Genomic DNA, 25,000 nt, shown 5'->3' with positions numbered 1-25,000 from the left:
CATTGTTTTTTTTTAATGTTTTTTTCTTTACAATGTTTTATATTGTTTGTGTTTCTTTACAATGTTTTTCAAAATGTTTTATTTTTGAATTGTTTGGTATTGTTTGTTTCTTTACAATGTTTTTTAAAAATGATTTATTCTTTAAAATGTTTCATATTGTTTGTTTAAATGTTTCATTTGTTTCATTTTTTTTTTCTTTAAAATATTTCATATTTCTTTACAATACCTCATATAGCTGTAATATAGCAAGTTTTTGGACTTTTCAACAAGTAATTCTGTTTAACCAAGTAACAAATTATCATTAAGGAATATTTAAATATTTACCTTAGTATGCCATTCAAAGTTTTTAATGCTCTTTTTTTACAAAGTTAATATAATAAACATTAATGTGATAATAAAATAATTAACAAAATCATAACATATAAAAGTCAACTGCAAAACAAAACAATAAAATAGCAAAAAAACATAGTTTAAAAAAAAAGATATAAATAGAATATTTTTGTCTACTTTAGAGTCAGTCTGGACTATCTTTTTCAAATTTTTAAACTTTGAACCTATTGTGCACTGGTGAGGAAACCCCTTTTTGAGCGTTGTCAGACAAAGAGAGCACAGCTTTTCCTGTACCTGGAAGGAGCTTTGTGGACTGCTGCTTTGTGCACATGATGCAACAGGGGAAACCTGATTGTGCTGTGATTTGCCAACTTGACAAATGAAGCATGAACAGTCAGAGGACTTTCTTGTGATCTTGATGCCTTGAAAGTTGTACAGTCTGAGAGCTCACCACTGATATCACCACTGTCTAGTTTTTGCAAGTTTGCACTGCTAGAATTGCAAATTCCTGATGGAACCTTGGGATCAGTGAATTCAATCTCTTGTTTGAGCAGGGCCTTGATTCTCTCCTTCATGAAGTTTGTAACTTGTCTGTCAAATTTTTTCATGTACAGAAAGCAGACAGTTTTTCAAAAACTAAAAAAGTTCTTCAAAAAACAAAAATCTGACTTTATAAAACTAACAAAAATTTGTAACCTTTTACAAATATTAAACATATTCTAGTTGTTTGATTTAGATTTAAATCAAATTAATCTATGAATAAGAAATCATCAGCACTTACTTCTAGTTCAAAATGAATATAAGCTTTATATTAAAAGATAATAACCTTTATATTAAAAAGCATAATAAATGAGGTTCTATATACTCTAGTGTATATACCACAGTGTCATCAAATAAACCTGAATACAAAGAAAAAGTATATTTTGGCTTATGTGAAACTCTATTTAAATCTTGGTGTGTTAATCACCTAAAATCTTTTAACATTAATAGATATAAAAATGATAGTGAGTTCTCTAAAGAAATTTGGGACATGAAAGACAATATGTTTACACCCTCAATTAAGTGAAAAATCGTGAAACATTGCAATCCTTATAACTCTTGTTCAAAAATTTACAATCTTTGCTTATACAAAAAATTCCTTATTTTAACATATAAAGGTGAAAACTTATTAAATAAATGAAATGAGTCGATTTCAAAATGCAGGCACAAGAATAAATTCTTCTTTTTTTGACAGTCATGATTAGCTAATATTTTGTTTTCTTTGGTTGCCATCAAGTATGACATTTAGCAACGTTAAGACCCCACTACAAAGTAATTTGTAATTTTAAGCAAGTTTCCTCATTTTTGATTTTGTATTCAATGGCTGATGATTGCTGTATAGGCATGAAAATAAAAGTACCATAAAAAAAGTTATTTTTTCTTCGTTAAAACCATCATCATAATAATAATAACAACAACAACAATAGTTATATATGTAGTAAAAGAGTAATATTTAAAAAAAATAAATGCTGTTTGTATGAAAACAATATATTTAAGGCTGTTTTGTATTTTAATAATAAAACAAAACTCATAATTGTAAAATAGTGCTCAATATTAAAAAGATATTTCAAATAGAGCAATATACATATTGCTCTATTTGAAATATAAAAATCTTAAAACAGCCTTAAATATATTGTTTTCATACAAACAGCATTTCTTTTTTTAAATATCCATTCTCACTCCAGTTCACATACTTGCTGCTGGTTTGACATCACCTCAGACAAATTGCAGTCAAAATAAAAACCAAGAAAATTGAATCCATAAGAACTCAATTCCAGCTCTACAATTCATATTTAAAAGGAAGCAAATTTAAGGCAAAAAAGTACTTGAATATGTTTTGAAGTTCACATGATTGCATTTTAAGAATACTGTATGACTCTGCCAGTCACAGTGACTCTAAAAACTCATTTTGTTTTCTTACCACATTAAAAAGTTCATCAAAATTTACAGCACTGGGCTTGGTTGCTTTAGTAAACAGCCATCTGAGGCACTTCATTCAGTCTTCAGCTCCCACTAGGCAAGATACAAAAGTGGTTTGGACAACAACTAGTACAGAAAACAGCTTTTTGACTGCATGCTAAACTACAACAGCAAGCATCTTTAAAAGGCTGAAAATATTAAGATCTTTGGTTCAAATTTCTGTTTATTTTCAAATACAGAATATTTTTTATGTGAAATTTGAATTACTATTTTTGTAAAGCGTATCTTGCCTCAAACAATTTAAAACCTATAACTTAGCAAAAAAATTAGTCAAGAAAGAATTTTTCATGTATTTTTAGAATAATTTATGATCAGAAGGAAAAAATAAAACTTTTCATGATGCTTTACTATGACTCAAATTTCTATTTTCTACAAGCAAACATGTTACTTAAAGGGATCCCTAAGTGCCGAGACAAGTTGCATTGTTTCATTGCAGAGTTTCTTAAACTCAGTTCAGTTTTACACAATCATATTGAGTTTTTCCCCTTTTATTTAGTCTGCCGTGGTTATAAAAAATGTTTGCTGTAGCATACTTTAGTTTTTTGTTCAATGTATCATTAAGTGTTTGAGTTTGAGTGTATATAAAATAGTAATTAAGCAAAGCCAACTTCAAAATACACAAGATGAATATTTTTCTTAGAAAATAAATAATCAATTTTTTTATACACACTAAAAGCAATATAATCCAACATTATATTGCTCTTAGTGTGTTTTTTATACACACTAAGAGCAATATAACCCAGTTAAATTTTGAAAAATTTTAAAATCTTTTTTTTTTTAATAAATTCAGAAACAAGTTTTAAAAATGATCTTATATATATTTTTAACTTATGTTTATAATAATTTACATTTCTAATTCAAAAACCATTTTTAAAATAATTTGATATATATTTTTCAGATATGTATATATAGAATTGATATTAAAAACTTGAATCTTACATTTTCGTTTAACCACCAAAGGGGAAACCTTTACATTTTGAACTTGATTTAAGTTTTTTAAAAGAAACTTTTTTCATTGATGTCAAATATAAGCACATTAATCAGACTGGATTTAAAAAATAAATAATAGAGCTGAAACTTTCCTTCGCGAAAAACAAAATAGCATGAAAAATCAAAAAGTTTTTTGTAAATATCTTATTCAATAGTTTGTTTTGGAAAGTTTAATTAAATTTTTACTTATATTCAATAATTATCTATGATATGAACAAAACTTGTCTTGGCACTTGGGGATCCCTTTAAAAATAGAATAAATAAAGCAGTAGGCTAAGTTTTTATTTTCCTTAATTTTTGTATCCTTATGGCAAAAAATACAATTACAGGTACACAAATTATCAAAGGCTGAAAAAACTAAGAAAAATTTCTTCAAAAACTGTAAAAACGGTTCCTTTAGTAGCCTCACTTTCAAGTCCCATAAATCAGCCAAATTTTAAAGATAACTGATCTATTATTTTTCTACTGAAAGCCCTTTATGTCCATATACAATTTTAAAATTTGTGATGTTATATGTACCATTTTAATGGAATTACAGTGCTAAAAATGGTGTATAAAATTTTGTTTTCTAGTTAGCATATCTCAAATAGGAACAAAAGATTTTGAACAAAAATTCTAAAAATGATTCTATTTTAACAAAAACATAAAATTTATGAAGAGTCACGTTTACATTATTAAATGGAACATAGATAGGTATTTATCCATCATTTTATTCAACCAATATATTTATACACAGAAAACGTTGCAGAGACCATCTTTTTTTTTAAACATCTTCGCTTCCAACAAGGCTGCAAGCAGCCACTAATTAAAGTTGGAAGTAATAAAAGAGAAAAGATGAAGATTGTAAAGCAAAATAATGATTGATGGACGACTTAAAAGATTGCAAATTATATGAATCAGGAAAGCAAGATGAAGGAAGCGAATTTCAAAGAGCTGATAATCAAGGAAAAAAACTAGACGAATATGCAATTTTGGAGCACTTAGGAACAGTCACAGAAGAAGGATGACACTTAATTGAATGACGAGTAACACGAGAATGAATTTTAGTAGATGGCACAAGAGACGCTAGCTCTTTAGAGCAGTGCCCATTATAGTATTTGTAGAAAAGAAAAAGAGAAGCAACAATACGACAATGTGATAATGGTTCGAGGTTGGCTGCAAGAGCAGGTCCAACTATGTTTGCAATGCATTTTTGCACCTTGTCTAAAAGAGAAAGGGCATTATTAGAAGATCTGCCCCAGATATGGCAACAGTATTATATACAAGGCCGGATTTGAGATTTATAGAGATAGAGAATAGAATCCGAAGTAAGAAAGTGATGAGCTCGATAAAGAGATGCAACCTTAGCAGGTGCTAATTTTGCAATTGATTTGATATATGGTTTCCAAGAAAGATTGGAAGAGTTAATCCTAGAAGATGAAGAGTAGATGACTCATCGAGTACATCACCAATCATAAATATAGGAAGATCTAAATTATTGCGATAACGAATGGCTGAAAAAAATTGAGTTTTATCTATATTGAAGTTCACCAGCCACTGTGAGCCACATGCTGTAGAAGAAGTGAGATCCTTTTCAAGTTCAAATCTCCCCTCCAAGCAATCAGAGAGTGCTGGTTTCTTATCATGACAAGAATAAATGGTAGTATTATCAGCAAACAATGCCACCTTAGATGTGAGAATATCTAAAAGATCGTTGATGTAAATTAAAAAGAGTATAGGGCCAAGGATAGAACCTTGAGGAACCCCTGAAGTTACAGAATAAGAAGAAGAGTGCTGTCCATCGAGGACAACTTTTATGCTACGATTGGAAAGGAAGGATTCAATAATCTTAAAGATGCTGCCAGATACACCATAAGAAGAAAAAATATGGAGAAGACCAGCCAAACTTTATCAAAAGCTTTTGAAATGTCAAGAGCAATGGTCTTAACCTCTTCACCTTTATCTAATGCACAATAAAACCTATCAGTTATTACTGTTAGTAAATCAGCTGTAGAACGAGAAGATCGAAATCCATATTGATGGTCAGAAAGTAAGTTATAAGATTCAAGATGAGAAATTAAGTGTTTGTTAATTAATAATTCAAAAACCTTGCTTATGATAGGAAGAAGACTAATGGGACAGTAGTTAGACGAATCAGATCACTTTCCAGAATTTTTGAAGATTGGGATAACAGATGCTGCTTTCCAGCAGGCTGGAAAACAAGACTTTGATAAGCACTTGTTAAATAGTTTTGAGAGTATAGACGACAGCCCCGGAAAACACTTCTGCAAGACATTAAAAGTATGTTGTCCTGGCCACAAGCTGTAGAGTCTAGACAGGAAATCACTTTAGATACAGAAGCTGGAGTGATACGAATGTCAAGAAATGGATCAATCTGTTTGTTGGCAATATCAGGTAGAACGCAACTAGTGGAATCAAGAGACGATATTGATGAAAAGTTTTTAGCAAACAATTCAGCTTTGTCTTTAGGTGAGGTGACAAAGTCTGAACCATACAACAGAGGTGGAATTAAAGATTTGCCCTTATTATTGATACTATTAAAGATTCTCCAGAAGTCACGAGAGCCTAATTTTTGAGATGAGATACGAGATTTCATGACCTGAGAACAGCGGGCTTTGGCGTTAGAAAAAACCTTTTTACAATGGTTTCTAGCAGTAATATACAGACATCTGTTTTCTGGAGAATTGTTTTGCTGATAAATATGGAAGTAACGGTTTCGATTGGCAATCGCAGCAGCAGCAGTGTGAGGAAAACCATGGGGGAGAGTGAGGCTTGACCTGGAATTGTCAAGAGGGAATAAAAGATTCCATGCCAGCCTGAATCCACAAAGTTATGTAAGAAGCACATTTGTCGACAAGAAGACGAAAGATTTCTACCCAAGGGCCATCACAAAGAAAATCACGGAAAGAATCCCAGTCAGCTTTACTGTAGTTGTAAGAGATTCGATAATAGGGGGATTTAGCTGATGAAGAAGAATGAGATATTAGTTTTAGAGAGATCAAACTGTGATTAGAAGCACCTAAGGGTAAATGTGGAGAAACTGAGCACTGACTAGGATCAGAAACAAGACATAAGTCGAGTAGAGAAGTTAAATGATTCAGGTTGTCAGAAAAGCCAGTTGGAAAGTTGACTATTTGAGTTAGGGATTGTGAAAGGCAAAAGTTGTGGGCTTTAAAGCCGGCAGAGTCGCTGACACTAGAGCCAAGCCATTCAGAGTGGTGAGCATTAAAGTCACCAACAACAACTATATTAGCTGATGGATAAAGAGAGAGGGCTTGGTCAATATGATTAGAAATAACGTCAAAAAGAGTGCAGTCTTAAGATGAAGGAGAGTGATAAAGAACAAATAGAAAGGCAATAGAGTGAAGTGGTGCTAAATAAAGCACATGAAAGAATAGTCTGTGGATTTAAACCTAGTTTCTCAACAAATGGGTGAATTCTTACGAATGTAAATGCCCAGGCCAAGCATGTGACTATTGGAGTCTTTACGAACTAAAGGAAGATAACCATTAACACTAAGATTACAAGATGAGACAGCTGAACTCAAATTATCTATAAAATATCTAACTTCAAACTTAATTTTCTCTCTTGGACGGTGTAACCAGATTTTAATTTTTATGCTAAATGAACTGAGTGTCTTTAGATTACTGGACATATTGTCATTTTTTTGGTCGTCAATTTAAGGGTTAGGGCCAAATTGGCAAACAGTACTAGTCATGATAAGAAGTCAACACTTTCTGATTGCTAAGAGGGAGTATTTGAGCTTGAAAAAGGTCTCACTTCTGCTACAGCATGAGGCTCTCAGTGGCTGGTGAAATTTAACTCAGACAAAAATCAACTTTTTTCAGCTAATCACTATCACAATAGATCTTCTAAATTTAATCTAGATCTTCTAAATTTAACGGAAATGTACTCAATGAGTCATCTACCCTTCGTCTTCTAGAATTAACTCTTACTTCCCATTCTTCTCGAAAACCATATATCAAATCCAGAGCAAAATTAGCATTTGCTAAGGTTGCATCTCTTTATCGCCCTTGTTACTTTCTTACTCCGGATTGTATTCTCTATAAATTTCTAATATATATATATATATATATATATATATATATATATATATTAGAAATTTAACTCAGGGGTCCAAATGTAACGTTAACAGGCTGTTGAGTGATAAAAATGCAAAAGAATTTAATAAAAAGTCTCTCAATAAACGAGTGTCACGAGTTTTCTTGTCAATGCATATAATACTATTAACGCATATAATACTATTAAGAAATGGTAACCCAATAAATTAATTAGATGTACTCTCTATTTTTATGTTTATTTATACAATGGCTATAATTTATTATTTTAAAGAGAAAAAAAAATTGTATGGATATTATAAAGGAGGTAGAGGGTGATGAGAAAATTAATGGAGCAATTAACTCCATTTAATTTATTGAAATAAATTTTAAACACACTTTGACAAGAAAACTCGTGACACTCGTTTATTGAGAGACTTTTTATTAAATTCTTTTGCATTTTTATCACTCAACAGCCTGTTAACGTTACATTTGGACCCCTATTCTTATTTTATTTTGAATAAAAACTACAACTACAATTTGATTCAAAACTCAGCAATTTTCAACTGATCCAACCTTGTCAAAATATCATATTTTCATGGGTAAAAGAGCTGTTTCGTCAAAAACAAAATGGCAAGTCATTAGAATGCATAAAATGAAAATAAGCAATAGAGAAATTAGGAGATGCCTAAATATTTCTGACTTCAGTTTCAATTCAAGCGTTCGTACAACAAAAAAGTATTTATCAACTGGTAGTGTCAATGATAAACCTTATACTGGGCGTCCGAAAAAACTGACAGCACGCGATAAAAATATGCTTTACACGCTAAGCAGACGTAACCCAAAAGCAGGAGTATCAACTTTAAGTGTAGAAATCAATAGTTCGCTGGTAGACAAAACAGTTAATTGAATGACAATAAGTAAGTTATTACGCAAGAAAGAACTAAACTTGTTTCATGGTGTAAGAAAACCATTGTCGATATTAACTGATCGCTAAAGACAAAAAAAATGGTGCAAAGAGCATTTAAATTATTCAGCGGAACAATGGAAAATGATTATCTTTAGTGATGAATCAAATTTTGAAATTATCAACAGAAAAAAAAAAATTTGTTTGTTGCAAAAATATGGAAAAATATTTGAAGCAACACCTACTAAGCCGTTTTCAAAAAGGTGGTGGTTCTGTCAGCATATGGGGATGTGTATCAGGCTCAGGTGTTGGCTGTCATAAAATATATAAAGAAAGATTAAACCAGTATGAGTATCGTGACATTTTGGAAAATGCGCTTATCCCTAGTCGCGATTTATTCCAGGCTGATCAAAACTGGTTACTTTAACAAGACAATGCTCCATGCCATACACCACATTCAATCACTGATTATTTCCTTAAAAGTAATATTCCACTCATAGCTTGGCCAGCATGATCACCAGACTTATACCCAATCGTAAATTTTTGGAGCCAGATGGATTATCAACTAACAAAAAAGCAAATAACTTGTAACAAAATGCTCAAACAAGAACTGACCAAACAGTGGCTTGAAATACCAATCAAGATGATTGAAAACTTAATTGAATCAATGCCAAATCAAATACAAGCATGTATTAAAAACAATGGGGGTCATATTCCGTATTAATATATTTTGATTAAAAGAAGTTGTAGGCGCGTTTAAACTTTATTGCAATTTTTTCTAAGTAATCTTTTGAATACTTGAGTTAGTTATTTAATTTTAAAAAAGATTTTGTGTTCTTTTTATTGAAAGTTTTGTTTTTTCTTCATTAATAATCAGCTAAGAAAAAAAAAAAAAAACCTTGACCCTGCCTCGTGTTTTCTCTTTGTACCACTCTTAACTTACCTTAACTTTTAAAAAAACAAGTGCGTTTAAACTTTTTATATAAGGTGTGCAATATATATATATATATATATATATATATATATATATATATATATATATATATATATATATATATATATATATATATTTGAAAAATCTTGATGAACTAATTAACACATATTTTTTTGCAACAGGGTACAGAAAATACTAGAAGAGATTAGGATGTATACCTGTTAAATATTTAATCTAAAAAATTAGCATGCTCATTCATTTTTATCTTTTTAATTTTTTAAAGTATTAAAGTGACAAAGCTATACATATAAAGTACACAACTAAATATATAAATATGTTTTTTGCTACATTTATTTTTTTATGTTTTATGAATTCTTTTAATTTTCATTATTTTAGTATATTTTTATATTTGCCATTTTAAAAAAGGGCATGACTTGTGTCTTTTACTATTTCTCATCATTTATATATTTAATATTTAACACAGCCTAATTATTAGCTTTTGATGAAAATAAAGCTTGGTCATCATCTCATTCATTTGCTTCATCAGATTGTTTTAAAGAATGTAGTTTGCAACAATTTTTTTTTTATGTGAATGAGTTCATGATTACAGTTTGAGATTTTTTCGTCAAAAACAAAACTTAGCCATTTTTTACTATGGTAATAAATTGGCCTTATCTCTTTTTTTATCCCTAGGTTTTGACTATAAGCATAGATGTGATTCAAGTTTTATACATTTTTTTTATATTACACAATTGAGATTTAAAATACCATATGCAATAAAATGCTTTTTTTAATGTTTAATTATTTTAGGTAAAGGTAATGATATTAAACAAGATGTAGGAAAGTTTGCATTTGTATCAAGTACTCACACACACAAAGTTAAAGAGTGTTCAAAAAAAAACATATATTGTATCAGACAATTTTTGATAAAGAATGAATCGCACACATCATCTACTATATTAAAAGTATATCCAAAATTTCAGACTTCAAATTTTTATGTCAAAACTAGTAAGTTTTTAGATTTGTCACATATAATTGAATCAAATTCAAATTCTGTATTTTAAGGAATGATACATTACTTTTCTGAAACTTGTGTTATTTTGAATTTTTGAAAAACAGTTGAAAATTCATAAAAAATAAAATACTACATCATATTTTATTCAAAAATGTTAATGCTTTTTTACAACTTATATTTTTAAAAGCATACAAGAAACAAAATAATATGCTTATATTTTTACTACAGTTAGCTTCAAATGATGTTTTCTAAGTGACTACAGATGTTTTATTAGTGTTTCCTTGTTTGTGTGTATTGTGGAAATTGTTTGTTTTTGGTGGGGATTAGGTTGATGTGATTGATAAAAAATATGGGCTTGAAAAAGAGAAGAAAAAAGAAACTATTTAATAAGAATGTAAGAGTTAAGCCCTCTATTTTTGTTTAAATATGAAATGCTGATATTGTGTGACATTCCTGTATGTTGAGAATATGTGACATATCCATGTGTTGACACTGTTTGATATTGTGCAATATTTCTATGTGTTGACAAGCCTTCGATTCTTGTTTGAATATGAAATGTTTGATGAATTTGACATTCCAAATAGATTGTACTTAATTCAACTTAAAAATCAAAACAAAAAAATGTTTTTATTTGAAAGGTTGACACCCATATCATGCTTGCAAAATTATTTCACTGCTGTTGAGAAGAACTGCAAAAAGGAAGAGGATTTCAAGATTTGAGTAGAGGATTTCAAGATTTGAGTCTTTTGACCATTTAATGAGGATTGTTAAGGTATGCCTATAATTTTCCTAGTTTAACAGGAACTATAACTTATATTTCTTTAACTGTAGCTTTTTTTATCTAATATATAACAGTTTGTTCAAAAAGTTTGGTTTTTGAACTTCTTACATAAAGATACTTAATACAAATAAGTGATAAAACAATGATAAAACTTTGAACGAAAAAAAAAGCACTTTCAAACATATTACCGTTTAAATTTATTAGGCAATTTTTTTTCAATACTATTAGAATTATAAGTAGAAAAAAGTTTGCTAATAACACTGCTAATATTACAATAACATTGTTGCTATTGTATATTAAATATTAAATAATATAAACATTATTTTCAGTTAATTTACAAGAACTTATATGCGCTGTTTCAATAACTTTTATTCGATTTCTTTCTTTTATTCGGGTTCTTAGAAACTTCTTTTCTAGCTTCAAAGAAATAGAAAGAAGAAGCTTTAAAAAGAAACAGAAAGAAGAAAGCTTTAAAAAGAAAGGTTTTTGATTTCTTTTTTATGAGTAACTGTGTTTTTAAGACAATAACTTTAATTGTTTTGTTTTCTGTAATGTCCTTTAGATTCAATTTTATGAGCGTTGTATAAATTTTTTGACATTATCTAAAAGGGGTGTTGACCTGTTAGGTTTTTGAACTGTGACTTGACAATATGAAAGGTTAATTTAATTTTACTTTGAAACTCTAGCTTCAATGTAAGCATAAAGAAATACATTTTTCAGTAAAAACGAAATTAATAAACTTTAAATTGTCAATATAATGCATACAATGAAAATATAGAATACTGTCTATAATACATTGAATGGACCTTTTGTGATATGTTATTTTATATCTTATTTTAAATATGGATTTATGTTATGCATTCATATTTAAAAGGTCTCTATTCAATGACTATATGTCGGTAGTGGTGTAGTGGTAGAGCGATAATGCGGTAGTGGTGTAGTGGCAGAGCACTCGCTTCATAAGCGAGAGGTTCAGGGTTAGATCCCCACCACGTCCCTGGTAGTACCGCGCTCAACTTGTTTCTCCGCGCAGTGACCTTGTTCTTTAAGGTTCGTGTTTCGGAGTTATAGAGTTAAGAGAGGGTTATAACCACAATTAAGTAGCCTCCTCGTCTGTAGTGGCTATCTGGGCCTTGGGGAGGTGAATTTAAAAAAAAAAAAAAAATGTTATGTTTTCCATGTAACAATATTTAATTAGTCCCACCTTATATATCTTTCATATTTCAGTCTAAAAGTTCCATGAGCATAACAAAGCTGCAGAAAACTTTAAGCAGAAAATTGCAGAAAAATGCATTAACCTATTGCTTTGCATACAAGGTAATATAAGTTATAAAGTTGGTGACAATTGCTACTGTTCTTAATTGCAGGTCATAAATTGAAGAGGATATTAAACGATTATTTAAACTCTTTTGATGTTTTAATTTGAGATATACAGAAGAATCCTTTTTTGAGGTTTTACAGTTGGTTTACAACCTTGGAGAAAAGCATTTATTTTTAGCATCAGTTTATCAGTTTCATGCAATGTTGAAAATAGGCATGACATTGACACTTATACACACAAGAAAAGACAAATAGGTCAACCCATTCTTTATCAAATAATATTTGGTCTGATAATATTTATTTGTATGAAGAAAAATTTAATATGTAAAACTAAACCTAATTTACCTATTTTGTTTGTTATTTGTATATATTAGTATTTCTGAAATTTAATGCCCATATAGATGCCATTAAAATCTTTATATTCAAGTTTATTATAATCATATAAAAATTTTCTGAGCATCTTGTTGAAACTGACATCAACCATTAAGAAGAGTTTTTTTGACACTGACACCAACCATTAAGAAGAGTCATTTGATCATGTTTGATTATACATAATCATTTCAAAATATAACAAAACAAATGTTCTAAAAATTTAAAGAAGTTACCTGATAACAATAGAATTTTTTTTGTTGTTGTTGCAAATATTAATAATTTTTTGCAAAAAATGCTTTTTTTAGCACTAATTATTATGGTCAATAGAGGACATTGAAACGTGATAAAAATTACGCCTTTTAAAGTAGTGGTCTGCAAACTTTACATAATGTTCCATAAAAATAATTTAACAGACTGAGTCTGTTATATATTGCGTTCGTTAATTTTACGGGCAACTCACTCAGTTCCAAATTAAAGGACTACTTGGTTTAAAATTCCTTTAACTTTAATGGAATTGTTTTTAGATTGTAGTATCTGTATAATAGTCTGAAAATTTTGTAAAAGAAACAAAACCATTGCATATTTTGTAAATGTTGTAATAACATTTTCATTTGATTTAAAGAATTAACAACAGCCATTTATATTTTTTAGGTAATATGTAAATAATAAATTTTAGGACATTTTTAATAATGAATGAAGAGTTTCGACACACCATTCAACTCTACAAACATTCTATTAGTGACATTTTTTTTTATTTACACAGTTTTAGAACTTCTACTAGTTAAGACTTTCATTAACAACCTGCATCCTATTAAACCCACTTTTAACCATTTGGAAAGCACCATCCATGTTTTAGATATCAAATCTATCTACAAAAATGTGGACAGATCAGTATAGAACATGTCATTTCTGAATATAATATTCTTGTTTCAGAACTCAAAAAAATTCAATAAAAACATTTTAAAAGTACATTTTAACAAGAAGATTTTTTGGAGAACAAAGGTCTTTTTATTATTGCAAATAATTGACTCAAAAAAGTCTGATATTAGGATCACTAAATCTTTATCTCAAATATTATTTAAAGTAAGTCTAACATTCCATAACTCATATATGGATCTTATTGCCTCCCCAAAGATAAAGCAGAACTTTAATCAACGGAGTTGGTGTTATTTATTTTGGTATTCACATATTTATGGAATGGCCATGTCATGAAAATTTAAAAACTTTTGCTTTATTAAAGTTTGGTAAACATGTATGGCTGTCATCAAAATATTGTTTACAACAATGGTTAATGCTAGTTGAATTGCATAAAATTCAATATGCTGAAGGTAAGCTTCCAAAATTACCACCATTATGAAAAATTTAATCAGACAAAAATATTCTAAGAAGTAAATTTTTTTAGATCTTCAAGTATTATTTTAAAAAAACTGAGGTTATCTAGATACTGTGAACTGCCTAGCAAGAATTCTTATTTAAGTTTATGATGAAAATCTTGGCACTCCATTGGCTATAAAGCGTTTTACAAAAAAAAATACAACAGTGAAAAAATATAACAGAAAAATTACACAATTGAAAATCATATAATGAGCTGAATAAAAAGTTAACCTGTAAATGCATTCATAAATGTTGATAGGGAACGATTAAGCATTTTGAAAAATGGATCTCGACATGGATATTTGGCTGAACCACAGAGCACAGTGTGTTCAAGTATATGAGATACCCCAGTATTATCCAAAGGTGTTGTTCGAAACGCAACACTAGCAAACACAAATTTCTTATACAAACAAAATAATAAGCAAAAAAATAGCAGTAAAAATAATAACAGAAATAAAAAGTCACCTAAAAACATTGTTTTGATCTTCCCTTGTTATATGCAAGTGCTGAGCTCCTGTTTCATTATGACGCAGCATAACTGCATGAGCGTGAAAATCTGGTATCTCAGATGACTATAAAAAATGTATTAAATGTAAAAAATTGTTCAAAAATTAAAAGTTTAACAAGCAATAAAATATCAAAATACTTGTATAACAGTGTATCCGTGAATTTGTGTGCCAACTTGATATTTATCTAGATCACAAGAACTATTGTATAAATAAACAACAACAAAAAACATACACATATACAGTAGAATCCTGCTAACACTGACTCCGAAGGGGTGTGTGTGTATATATATATACACATACATATTATATATATATATATATATATATATATATATATATATATATATATATATATATATATACACATATATAAAATGTCTGATATATATTTATATATCTAGTCTAGTATATATATATATATATATATATAATATATATATATATATATATATATATATATATATATATATATATATATATATATATATATATATATATATATATATATATATATATATATATATATATATATATATATATATATATATATATATATATATATATATATATATATGTATACATTTGTTTAAATACCTATGTAGGTGATTTTTTCAATACCAATATAAAATGTAATTATCTGTTTACAAATTATTAATTCAATTACAAAAATATATCAACAAAAAAAGTTTTTTGTTGTATTTTTGTAATTAAAATAATAGTTTGTACACAGATAATTACATTTTGTATTGGTATTGAAAAAATCACCTATATAGGTATTTAAACAAATTTAAAAATTAAACTTCAACTGAAGATGACTATTGATAGTCGAAACATGTATTGTTTTGTTTAGAATTAATAAAATGCTTTTATTAATTAAAAAGTTTGTCTTGTTTATTAAAATACTTACATTTTTTGTGCTAAAAAAAAATTTTGGATATATGTATATATATATATATATATATATATATATATATATATATATATATATATATATATATATATATATATATATATATATATATATATATATATATATATATATATATGATATAAAGTTTACTTAATCATAATTTGTCTTGTTTAAAAACAGAGTCTTTAAGTGCTTTTTTTTTTAACACAAATGGTTGTTTTAATGACATTTCTTGTAGTAATTGATAATTTATTTATTTGATATATAAAAAATGAAGTACTAATTTTTAGTTTAATTAAAATACTGTATAAAGATAACATTTGAGAGCCATTTTAAGTAAAAAATGTCAACAAAAATTCTTTTTTCTAAGAAAAAATATTATAAAAATTTTTATATACATACATATATACATATAAATATAGATATATATATTTTTAAATTTATATACATTTTTTTAATTTATATATATAATCCTTCTTTTTCTGAAAAAGTTGTATGCTAAAAGGATAAGCAAAACTAGTAGGCAATTCCTGATATTTATAGTAGAAGCAAAAAAAGTCACCAAAACTTTTTTTTTTGGAAAAAAAAAAAAAAAAAAAAAAAAATATAAAAAAGATTGCTGCCCCAACCCTATAAATTACTATGGACCAAAGAAACCACAAGGTTCTATGTACTGGCACTTACTCAATTTTTAGAACGTAATTCGTCCTACAGCAGGATCCAGTTAACTCGGATCCTGGATTAGTCGGACTTTTACTCGAATTTTCAATTCCTCTTGAATTCTCTATACATAACAAAAGCTTTGCTTAACTCAGACATTCCCTTAGTCGGACAAACTATATATACTCGTTCAGAGTCCAAGTTAACAGGATTCTACTGTATATTCATATATATATATATATATATATATATATATATATATATATATATATATATATATACTGTGTGTGTATATATATATATATATATATATATATATATATATATATATATATATATATACTGTGTGTATATATATATATATACTGTGTGTATATATATATATATATATATATATATATATATATATATATATATATATATATATATATATATATATATATATATATATATATATATATACTGTGTATATATATATATATATATATATATATATATATATATATATATATATATATATATACACACACATACACTTTTCCATTTCTTTTTTCTTTTGAATTATCTATTTATTTTTTATCTAATGCTAAACTTAAGGTAATCTGTGCTGAAAGAAATATTTTTTAGACTAGTTATTGCTTCTTCAAAGCCAGTTGGTAACTTGTTAGAAAAAAAAAAATTTTCACATTTTGAAATTCTCTTAAATACTGAACTAACAGAATCAAATATTTAAATGATTCTAAAATTTGTGTTTCAAGAAAATAAAAATGATGTATTATTTTGTTTAAACTGTTTCCTGCTCAACCATTATCTTGGTAGTTTTGTTAAATGACATTTAACATTTAAAGCGACATTTTATGGGAAACTTATACATCTTATTATGTTACGCTTATAAAATGTCTTTTAATTAAAGTTTTGTAACTTGTTTTGAAACTCGTACAGCTTTTTGTTTTGAAACTTGTACAGCCTACAGATTTTTAATAAAACAGCAAAAATAAAATTGTTTTTTATTACACTAATGAAAGCTATTAAACGCAAACACACTGGTCCTAAGAAAACTATTAGATAATAATTAATTTCAAACTGTTGGATAATAACTGATCTCAAACTATTGCATAATAATTGATTTCAAACTAATAAACTTTTAATTAACTCTTGATCTAAACATAAGTTAAGTAAACCATTTTGATTGGTGACTTGTGCTGAATGCTGAACAGTAGAATACCAGCAATGTTGCAAAGAATTCCTAAAATCAAAATAGAATAGAAAACAAAATTTTCAAGACAAGTTTACACCTCACAAAATATGAGGTGATGATTTTTTGGGCATTTAAGAAACATACATACACAACTAATCTAGGAAACCATCTTGAACCAGTAGAAATAGACGGATGAAGCTTTCCAATATGAATCATATTCAATTATCATATAAGCTGTCTACTTAATTATACTAAGAATGAAAATATTATTATTAAATTCTAAAAATTATTACAAATTATATAAGAACTAGAATAGTGTTTTTTAAAATGTTTTTGAAGCACACAAGTTGAAGTCATCCACGTTGAAGTATGAAAAATAAGTTTTTGAAGCATCCACGTTGAAGTATGAAACCCACATAAGTTGAAGTATGAAATCCACATAAGTTGAAGTATGAAATCCACATAAGTTGAAGTATGAAAAATAAATTTATCTCATTAAAAATAAAAGTAAAAAAGCAAAAGGTAAAGAACTAACAAAATTATTTTACTTAAATTTAGGGTTAAAGAATGTTTTAATAAAAGAATAAAAAACGAAATTTTTAAAACCTGTTTATAAACTGTTAACATAAAAAAATGCATAAATATACAAATACAAGTTGCTTTAAAAACTTACAATGATAAAAATAATTTATTTTAATCTACAATAACATTTAAAATAAGTTAACTTTACTTTGAATGATTATTATATTTGTATGAAATCATTGTTAAAAATCTATGATTTTATACAAGTTTTTTACTTCATGTTTTTAGTCTATAAATACAAGTGTAGTGATGAAAAAAACTTTAACATAAAAAACTTTGTTACATAGGATACTTTGCAAATATTATAAATACATATTAAAAACCAAAAATGTTCTATTTTTTTTAAAAAAAAATTATCTAAAATATTTAAAAAATTATCAAAATATTTTTCAACAAATTGAATTTCTTTTTTTTTTCTCCATACATTTAAACCTAAGTCAAAATAACAAATACAATTAGAAATTTAGAAAAATATAAATCAAACAATGGACTTTAAAACATCTGAAAGATTATCATCATAATGGCTTGATGACGAAAAGTGATTATTTTCCCTAACAATTGTATTACAAATATTGTCTATTTTTGAAATCAAGTCATATCTTAACTCTGCCATTTTACTGATGACAAGTTGAGTGATTCGATTTTCTGATTCTTGAATACAATCAATAATTTTTTTATGAACATTAGAAGCACACATTGAACATCTAAAAATAGTAAATTTACAACTATTTATCATAAACTATATAAATTTTTAAACATTGTTTCAATAAAATTCTTTTTATAGTGAACTTACATTGTTTGATTTTGAACATTATCTATTTTAAAAGGATAGTCTTCAGAAGTTACAACATGATTGGAAACTTTCTGATTTGCACAGTGATTGCTTTCCCATCTAAAGTAAATTCAAAAAATGAACCAAGTTACCAACTACCACCTATTAATCTTTTGTCTTAATTTTAATACAATCTTAAAAAAAAAATCAAAACAATAAAAGTTTGTTTTAATTTTTTGCTGGAACCAATCAAAATCAAAAAAGTTAAAAATATATTTTCTGATAAAACCACACACTTATTTAATTACTTAGTTTAGTTTTTGTAAGCAACTAGGCAGATTATTTAATTAACATAATGTTAATTATGGTTTAATTAAAAATGAATTATTATGTTTTTCTCAATACAATCATCACTTATTCAGTTTAACTCAACTAAATTCAAAATGACAAATAATAAAACAAAAGTGTACAAAGAGGATGATAGGAAGTGTTACAAGCCGTATTAACTGATACGAAAGAAAACATAACATCACTGAGAAAAGCTGCATTTAAGCATAGCATTGCAGTCTCATTACTTAAAGATCACAAAAATAACAACAACAAAGGTTTCCATGGCTCTGTTAAAACAAAAAGTACTCTAAAATGAATGAATGATGGTGCATTGGTTTCAATTTCTCGTTGACTGGGGCTATGGTTCAACCTGAAATGAACTCTTTGGATTCATATCCTTAAACACCAAAATCAATTAATTCACTTTATTCATTGCATTTATTCAAAAATGGCCTCGCAAAGACTGGTTTTATGTCTTGAAGAGAAATTTCAACTCAAAAAGTCAATAACTTACAGAGCTCTTTCTTTTATGGCAAAAATAATTAATTGTTTTTTTTGAAAGCATCATCAAGAAATATCAAGAGACTCGCATATCTTCTGGGTCACATATCTAGAACTGTGATGAATTTTTTTGGGTGATCAAGACAAAGCAATCATAGTGTGTTAAAAAGAGACAAGATGTGTATTAAAACTCACTGGCAACAATGAAAAAATTTATTACAATGTGAACAATTACTGCAACGCTGATAGACATTTTGCACCACCATTTATGAAAAAAAGTCGGAAAAAACCTTTGTCCCGACTGGGCAAAAGGTGGTCCAGTTGGCACCAAATATGAAATTTTTAAATCAGTTTAGATGCAGCATGATACATTTATTAAATGACTGAAAGAATTATTTATACCCAAAACTGAGCACATTGGTGGTATTCATATATTAGTACTAGATGTGTATATAACTCACGTGATGCTGGAAGCGGTATTGATGTGCAAACAACAAAATATAATCTTGATTTGTCTACCAGAGCATACTTTACATTTTCTACAATGATTGAACAGAGGTATCTATTTCCATGTCAAACAAGTGTAGAAAGAAATTCTTACCAAGTTTTACAATGACTCAAATTATGAGAATCTTGATAAACAAAATTTTCATAGCTTAAACTGCTATAAAAGAGTGGTAAATGTTTTACATATTTGCATGTAATCAGTGGTTTTTAATAAATTGGCTTATTTCCATTCAACAAAAATAACATAAATTATAAGATATTAGCAATCACTCAAATATTTAATCCACAACCATCATCTTCAACAGCCACCATAGCACCTCTCTAACTACACGGCAATTACTATCTTTATCAATTACACCAGCTTTGAGTTTTGAGAGCTTAAGCATGTGTTGAGCATTGGAAAAATGATATTGAGATTGAGTTAAAAGAAATATGTAGTTGGTACTGAATTTTGTTGTGGCAAAAAATGTAAAAATTAAATATAGTTTCTTAAATAAAAGTTGTGTTAAAAAAAAGTTAAAATTAAAAACAAAGCAATGTTTTCTTATGTGAGCTGTGTGATTAAAAAAATGTTGCTTTAAACAGCACTTTCATTTTTTTAAAATCATTTAATGTTTTTGATAATTTGATTTTTTTATAAATATATGTTTATATATTCTTATGTAGTTTTTTATGACTGATTTAATAGAAAAAGAAAATATTTAAATAAAAAAAGTTATTCAATTTTTATTGATGTGCATCGATTTTACTCTACTTGTTTTATTAAAAAAGTTTTTCAAAATGAAAACTTAATAAAAGTTATCACCTACTAAAATAAAAAACCTTGTTAAAAAAAAACCCTGTTAAAAATAAAAATTCAAAATAAAATCAAAAAGTTCAAGAAAAATTTTAAAAATTTATTGCTAAAAATATTTAAGATAAAATCTTTTTTGTTGTCGACTTAAGACTGGTGATTTGAGAGTGTGCACGTTAGCTGTGAAACTTTTTTTAACAGATCAAAATAGGAAGCGTGTATTCAATTTATTCTTTCTCAACTACAATTTTTCGCAAATGGTACAATTAAGTTTGTAAATACGTTCAACAGGATTCATATAGATGAAAAATGGCCACAAGTAGCAAGGCCAAGGCCACACGTTACAAGGCCAAGAGCTTTAAGGTCAAGGCCAAGATTAAAAGTTTTAAGGTCACAACCTATGCAAAGATTTTCAAAGGTAAAGACTTCAATTTTTGCCTTAGGCTAAGGCCAATTCTTCACAAAACTGTAAGTAGCAAGTGCTGTGAAAATAAAACCACATTTTGTATAAATAGACCAAGGTTATGTGCAGAATTCAACAAAATCAATAAGAAAATATGTATTTTTTTTTAAGGTCAAGGCCAAAACAATCAAGGCCAAGACCAAAATTTTCAAGGCCAAGGCCAACAGTTTCAAGGTCAAGACCAAGACCAAGGCCTCAATTTAAGGCCTTAACACCAGGCCAAGGCCAAGGACTAACAACTCTGGTTCTGGTTTCACAGAAGAATCAGGACTACTTAGAGATTGATGAACGTGTACCCCATCGACATGTAAAATCAAAGAATTTTATCATAAAAAATATGTTCCTAGCTGCCGTTGCGAGAGCAAGATTTGACCAACATACAAATGAATGGTTTAATGGAAAGATTGGTATTTGTCCATTTGTAAAGAAAGAAACAGTAAAAATTGAAGTAAAGGGAACACTAGTTACAACTTTAATTGTTGCAGATAAATTTGAGTATCGCAACATGCTTTCAAATATTCAAACTATTAATTCTCAAACTATTTTTATACAACAGGACAATGTGAAACCGCATTTAGTCATTGATGATTCAGAATTTATGGTGAACGCGTCCTAGGATGAGTTTGAAATTCATTTAATATGCCAGCCATTAAACAGTCCAGATATGAATATCCTAGATTTAGGATATTTTAGAGCACTACAAAGTAAATATTTAAGTTAACAGCCCCTCCAATGTTGACGAGATAATCAACCTTGTACATGAAACGTTTAATGAAATGGAAGGTGGTGCACTTAATAAAGTTTTCTTATCACTTCAAGATTGTATGTCAGCAATACTGAAAGTCAATGGGAGAAATTGCTACAAATAATCTCATATTGGAAAGAATTGATTAATTAACCAAGGAAACTTGCCAATTTCTCTTTTTTGTTGAACAAAGTGTTCTGAGAAAACCCCTTCAATTTTTACAGCAATAAATAATCTGATTTGTTGATTTAGTTTATTATAATTTCATATATAAGCACGAGTAGATAAATATATATATAAAAATAAGATAGAAGGATAGCCTAGTTTTGGTTTGTTGCTGTATATAGCTATACAATCGTGTGTATATGCACATATACATAGGCCACGGCATGACATTTTAGGGAGAGGGGGTGGCGAAGCATCAAAAAAACCTTAATAAACAAAGTAATACAAAAAATTTACTTTAAGTAAAAGAAAAAACATTGACAAAAAAGTCTCGGGAGGGGATATAACCCCCTCGGCCCTCCTACACAGTGGCCCATAATACAAGTTTTAAAATAATTTTTATTTTCTCAAAAAATTCATTTAATAAAAATATTTGATTTTTTTCTCATCAAAATTAGTAATAAAATCAAATCGAAATAGTATTTCAGAACAAAAAAAAACCGTGAAATCTGAAAAGTATTTCGGAACAGAGGGAGTATATTATTAATAAAAGTACTTAATAATAGAATATTTAGAATATATTTTTCTTCCTTTTTATCCTTAAATAATCTTTTGCATATCTGTATCTTAAAAAAACATATACAGGTACCCGCATCTTAAAAAAACATTTACAGGTATACCTGCAACTAAAAAAAAATTATTTGAAAAACTTTTAGGTTTCCTTTATTATTATTATTATTATTATCATTATTATTTTTATCTTTTTAATGTTATACACCTATCCAAGGCTGGGGCCATTACATTCAAGGAGGGTACTTTTTTTTATTACACTTTCACCTCTCTCTCTCTTAAATCTTTGACTCCAAAACATAAACCTTGACAAACAAAGCTGCACGGAGTAACAAGAAGAGCACAGCATGTTTATCTCTATTGTTCAAAATTAGTTTACTTTGTTTCTTTCTGAAAAGTTTTAATTAAGAGGTATTTTTTCATAGTTCAAGTAATCAAAATTTTCTTTAAAATAATTATTTTGTAAATACAGTTATGTGCAAAAAGATCCAACTACCCAGCAAAAAAACATTTTTGTACTGTATAGTGCTAATTCTTGGTCTGATGGATTGATGCTGTTTGTTGACTTAATATGCTGAATGATATCATGAAAACTTGCCTTAAGCACCTTTAAATGTGCATTAATCGTTAAGAACTGCCAACTTCGATTAAAAATTGTACTTTATACACTAGGGTGTATTTTTTTGTGACTTTTCACTTTTTGAAATGTGATGGTGGCTAGTGTATATATATATATATATAAATATATATATATATATATATATATATATATATATATATATATATATATATATATATATATATATATATATATATATATATATATATATATATATATATATATATATATATATATATATATATATATATATATATATATATATATATATATATATATATATATATATATATATATATATATATATATATATATATAGAACCCTTAGATGTTGTCCGAAAGTTTTTTCCATAATTTGTTGACAAAAAGTAAAAATTAAAATGCAAGACCGGAATTTTTTTTTTTAATAATGACAGACTGCCTGCCCCAACCAAACCCTCAGTCGATGTAGCAGCACTCCCTTGCGGGTCAGGCTATTTGTCAGTCGATGTAGCAGCACTCCCTTGCGAGTCAGGCTATTTGTCAGTCGATGTAGCAGCACTCCCTTGCGAGTCAGGCTATAAGATAGTCGATGTAGCAACACTCCGCGCATGATTTACAGTAAAAAAAATACAAATAAAAACATTTTATTAAAAAAAATAAAAATAAAAACATTTTATTAAAAAAAATAAAAATAAAAACATTGTTTATATTGTTAAAAACATTCAGAATACTTTAAAAACATTCAGAATGTTTTTAAAAACATTCTGGTCAATTAAATTTGCGTTTTTGTGGTTTTTTTATATAACAATTAATTTGTAATTAAATTAATGATTTTGACTTTCGTCCAATCAAAAGTCAAAAGTAATTAAAAGTGACGTATGTGTTGGCGTAAGAATCACTTTTTTCCTTCCGCTCTTCCCAAAGCCAACAAACTATAGATCTATATATATATGTATATATATATATATATATATATATATATATATATATATATATATATATATATATATATATATATTGCGCTGACCTTAGCTAACGTCAGTTCGGCAAAAAAAATTGTATTTTTTGCTTTCTGTTACATAGCTTCATACAATAATATTTTAAAGAATGCAACAATTAAATTTTGTGTAGTAAATTAAATTAATAAGAGAACATGTATTTTTTTCTAAGGTCAAGGCCAAGGCCAACAGTTTCTAGGTCACGTATTTTCATAATTTACTCATCAGAATTTTCTGTTCAATTATCATCAGAAATATCGCTTAAGTTAATGTTAGTAATCAAATTTTCTAATTTAACTAATAAAATAAATTAAAATTAGATTTTAAAACTTAATAAAATAATAATTGCGCTTGAATTGTGATTAAAAAAGCGTGAGAACAACAGGCATTCAAAAAATATTTTTTAACTATTTAATGAACCTTGCTATGCTTGAATAAATTTGAGAAAAAAAGAAAAAATGAATTGAAAAAAATGAATGAATTTTTGTTTTAATAAAACTTATAGTCAAACTTGAAAAGCAAGTAATTACAATAAATAAATTATAAACTAATATTTAACGATATTATACATTTTTTATATGTATTTCAATTTGCAT

The 25,000-nt window shown here is 27.5% G+C and overlaps 2 protein-coding genes across 2 annotated transcripts in view; both read right to left on the bottom strand.

The window, feature by feature from the left end:
* The window catches only part of LOC100207349 (presequence protease, mitochondrial), a 177,184-nt gene that overhangs the window by 73,911 nt on the left and 78,273 nt on the right, over nucleotides 1-25,000 (bottom strand). Inside the window, exons 2-6 of the mRNA XM_065792819.1 lie at nucleotides 17,526-17,656; nucleotides 17,361-17,425; nucleotides 14,747-14,793; nucleotides 14,566-14,672; nucleotides 14,332-14,483 (exon numbers count right to left, since the gene is read on the bottom strand). Of these exons, the coding sequence (XP_065648891.1) occupies nucleotides 14,332-14,483; nucleotides 14,566-14,672; nucleotides 14,747-14,793; nucleotides 17,361-17,425; nucleotides 17,526-17,593 (439 nt within the window). The 5' untranslated portion in view covers nucleotides 17,594-17,656. The remainder of the gene's footprint in view (nucleotides 1-14,331; nucleotides 14,484-14,565; nucleotides 14,673-14,746; nucleotides 14,794-17,360; nucleotides 17,426-17,525; nucleotides 17,657-25,000) is intronic.
* Nucleotides 18,207-25,000, bottom strand: part of LOC101240882 (uncharacterized) — an 85,048-nt gene continuing 78,254 nt past the window's right edge. Inside the window, exons 9-10 of the mRNA XM_065792820.1 lie at nucleotides 18,753-18,851; nucleotides 18,207-18,663 (exon numbers count right to left, since the gene is read on the bottom strand). Coding sequence (XP_065648892.1) covers nucleotides 18,438-18,663; nucleotides 18,753-18,851 — 325 coding nt within the window. The 3' untranslated portion in view covers nucleotides 18,207-18,437. The remainder of the gene's footprint in view (nucleotides 18,664-18,752; nucleotides 18,852-25,000) is intronic.

This window comes from Hydra vulgaris, chromosome 03 (assembly GCF_038396675.1).
Source record: "Hydra vulgaris chromosome 03, alternate assembly HydraT2T_AEP".
NCBI classification, from domain to species: domain Eukaryota; kingdom Metazoa; phylum Cnidaria; class Hydrozoa; order Anthoathecata; family Hydridae; genus Hydra; species Hydra vulgaris.
Note: the sequence above shows the minus strand (reverse complement) of the source record. Positions and strands in the feature narration are given on the sequence as shown.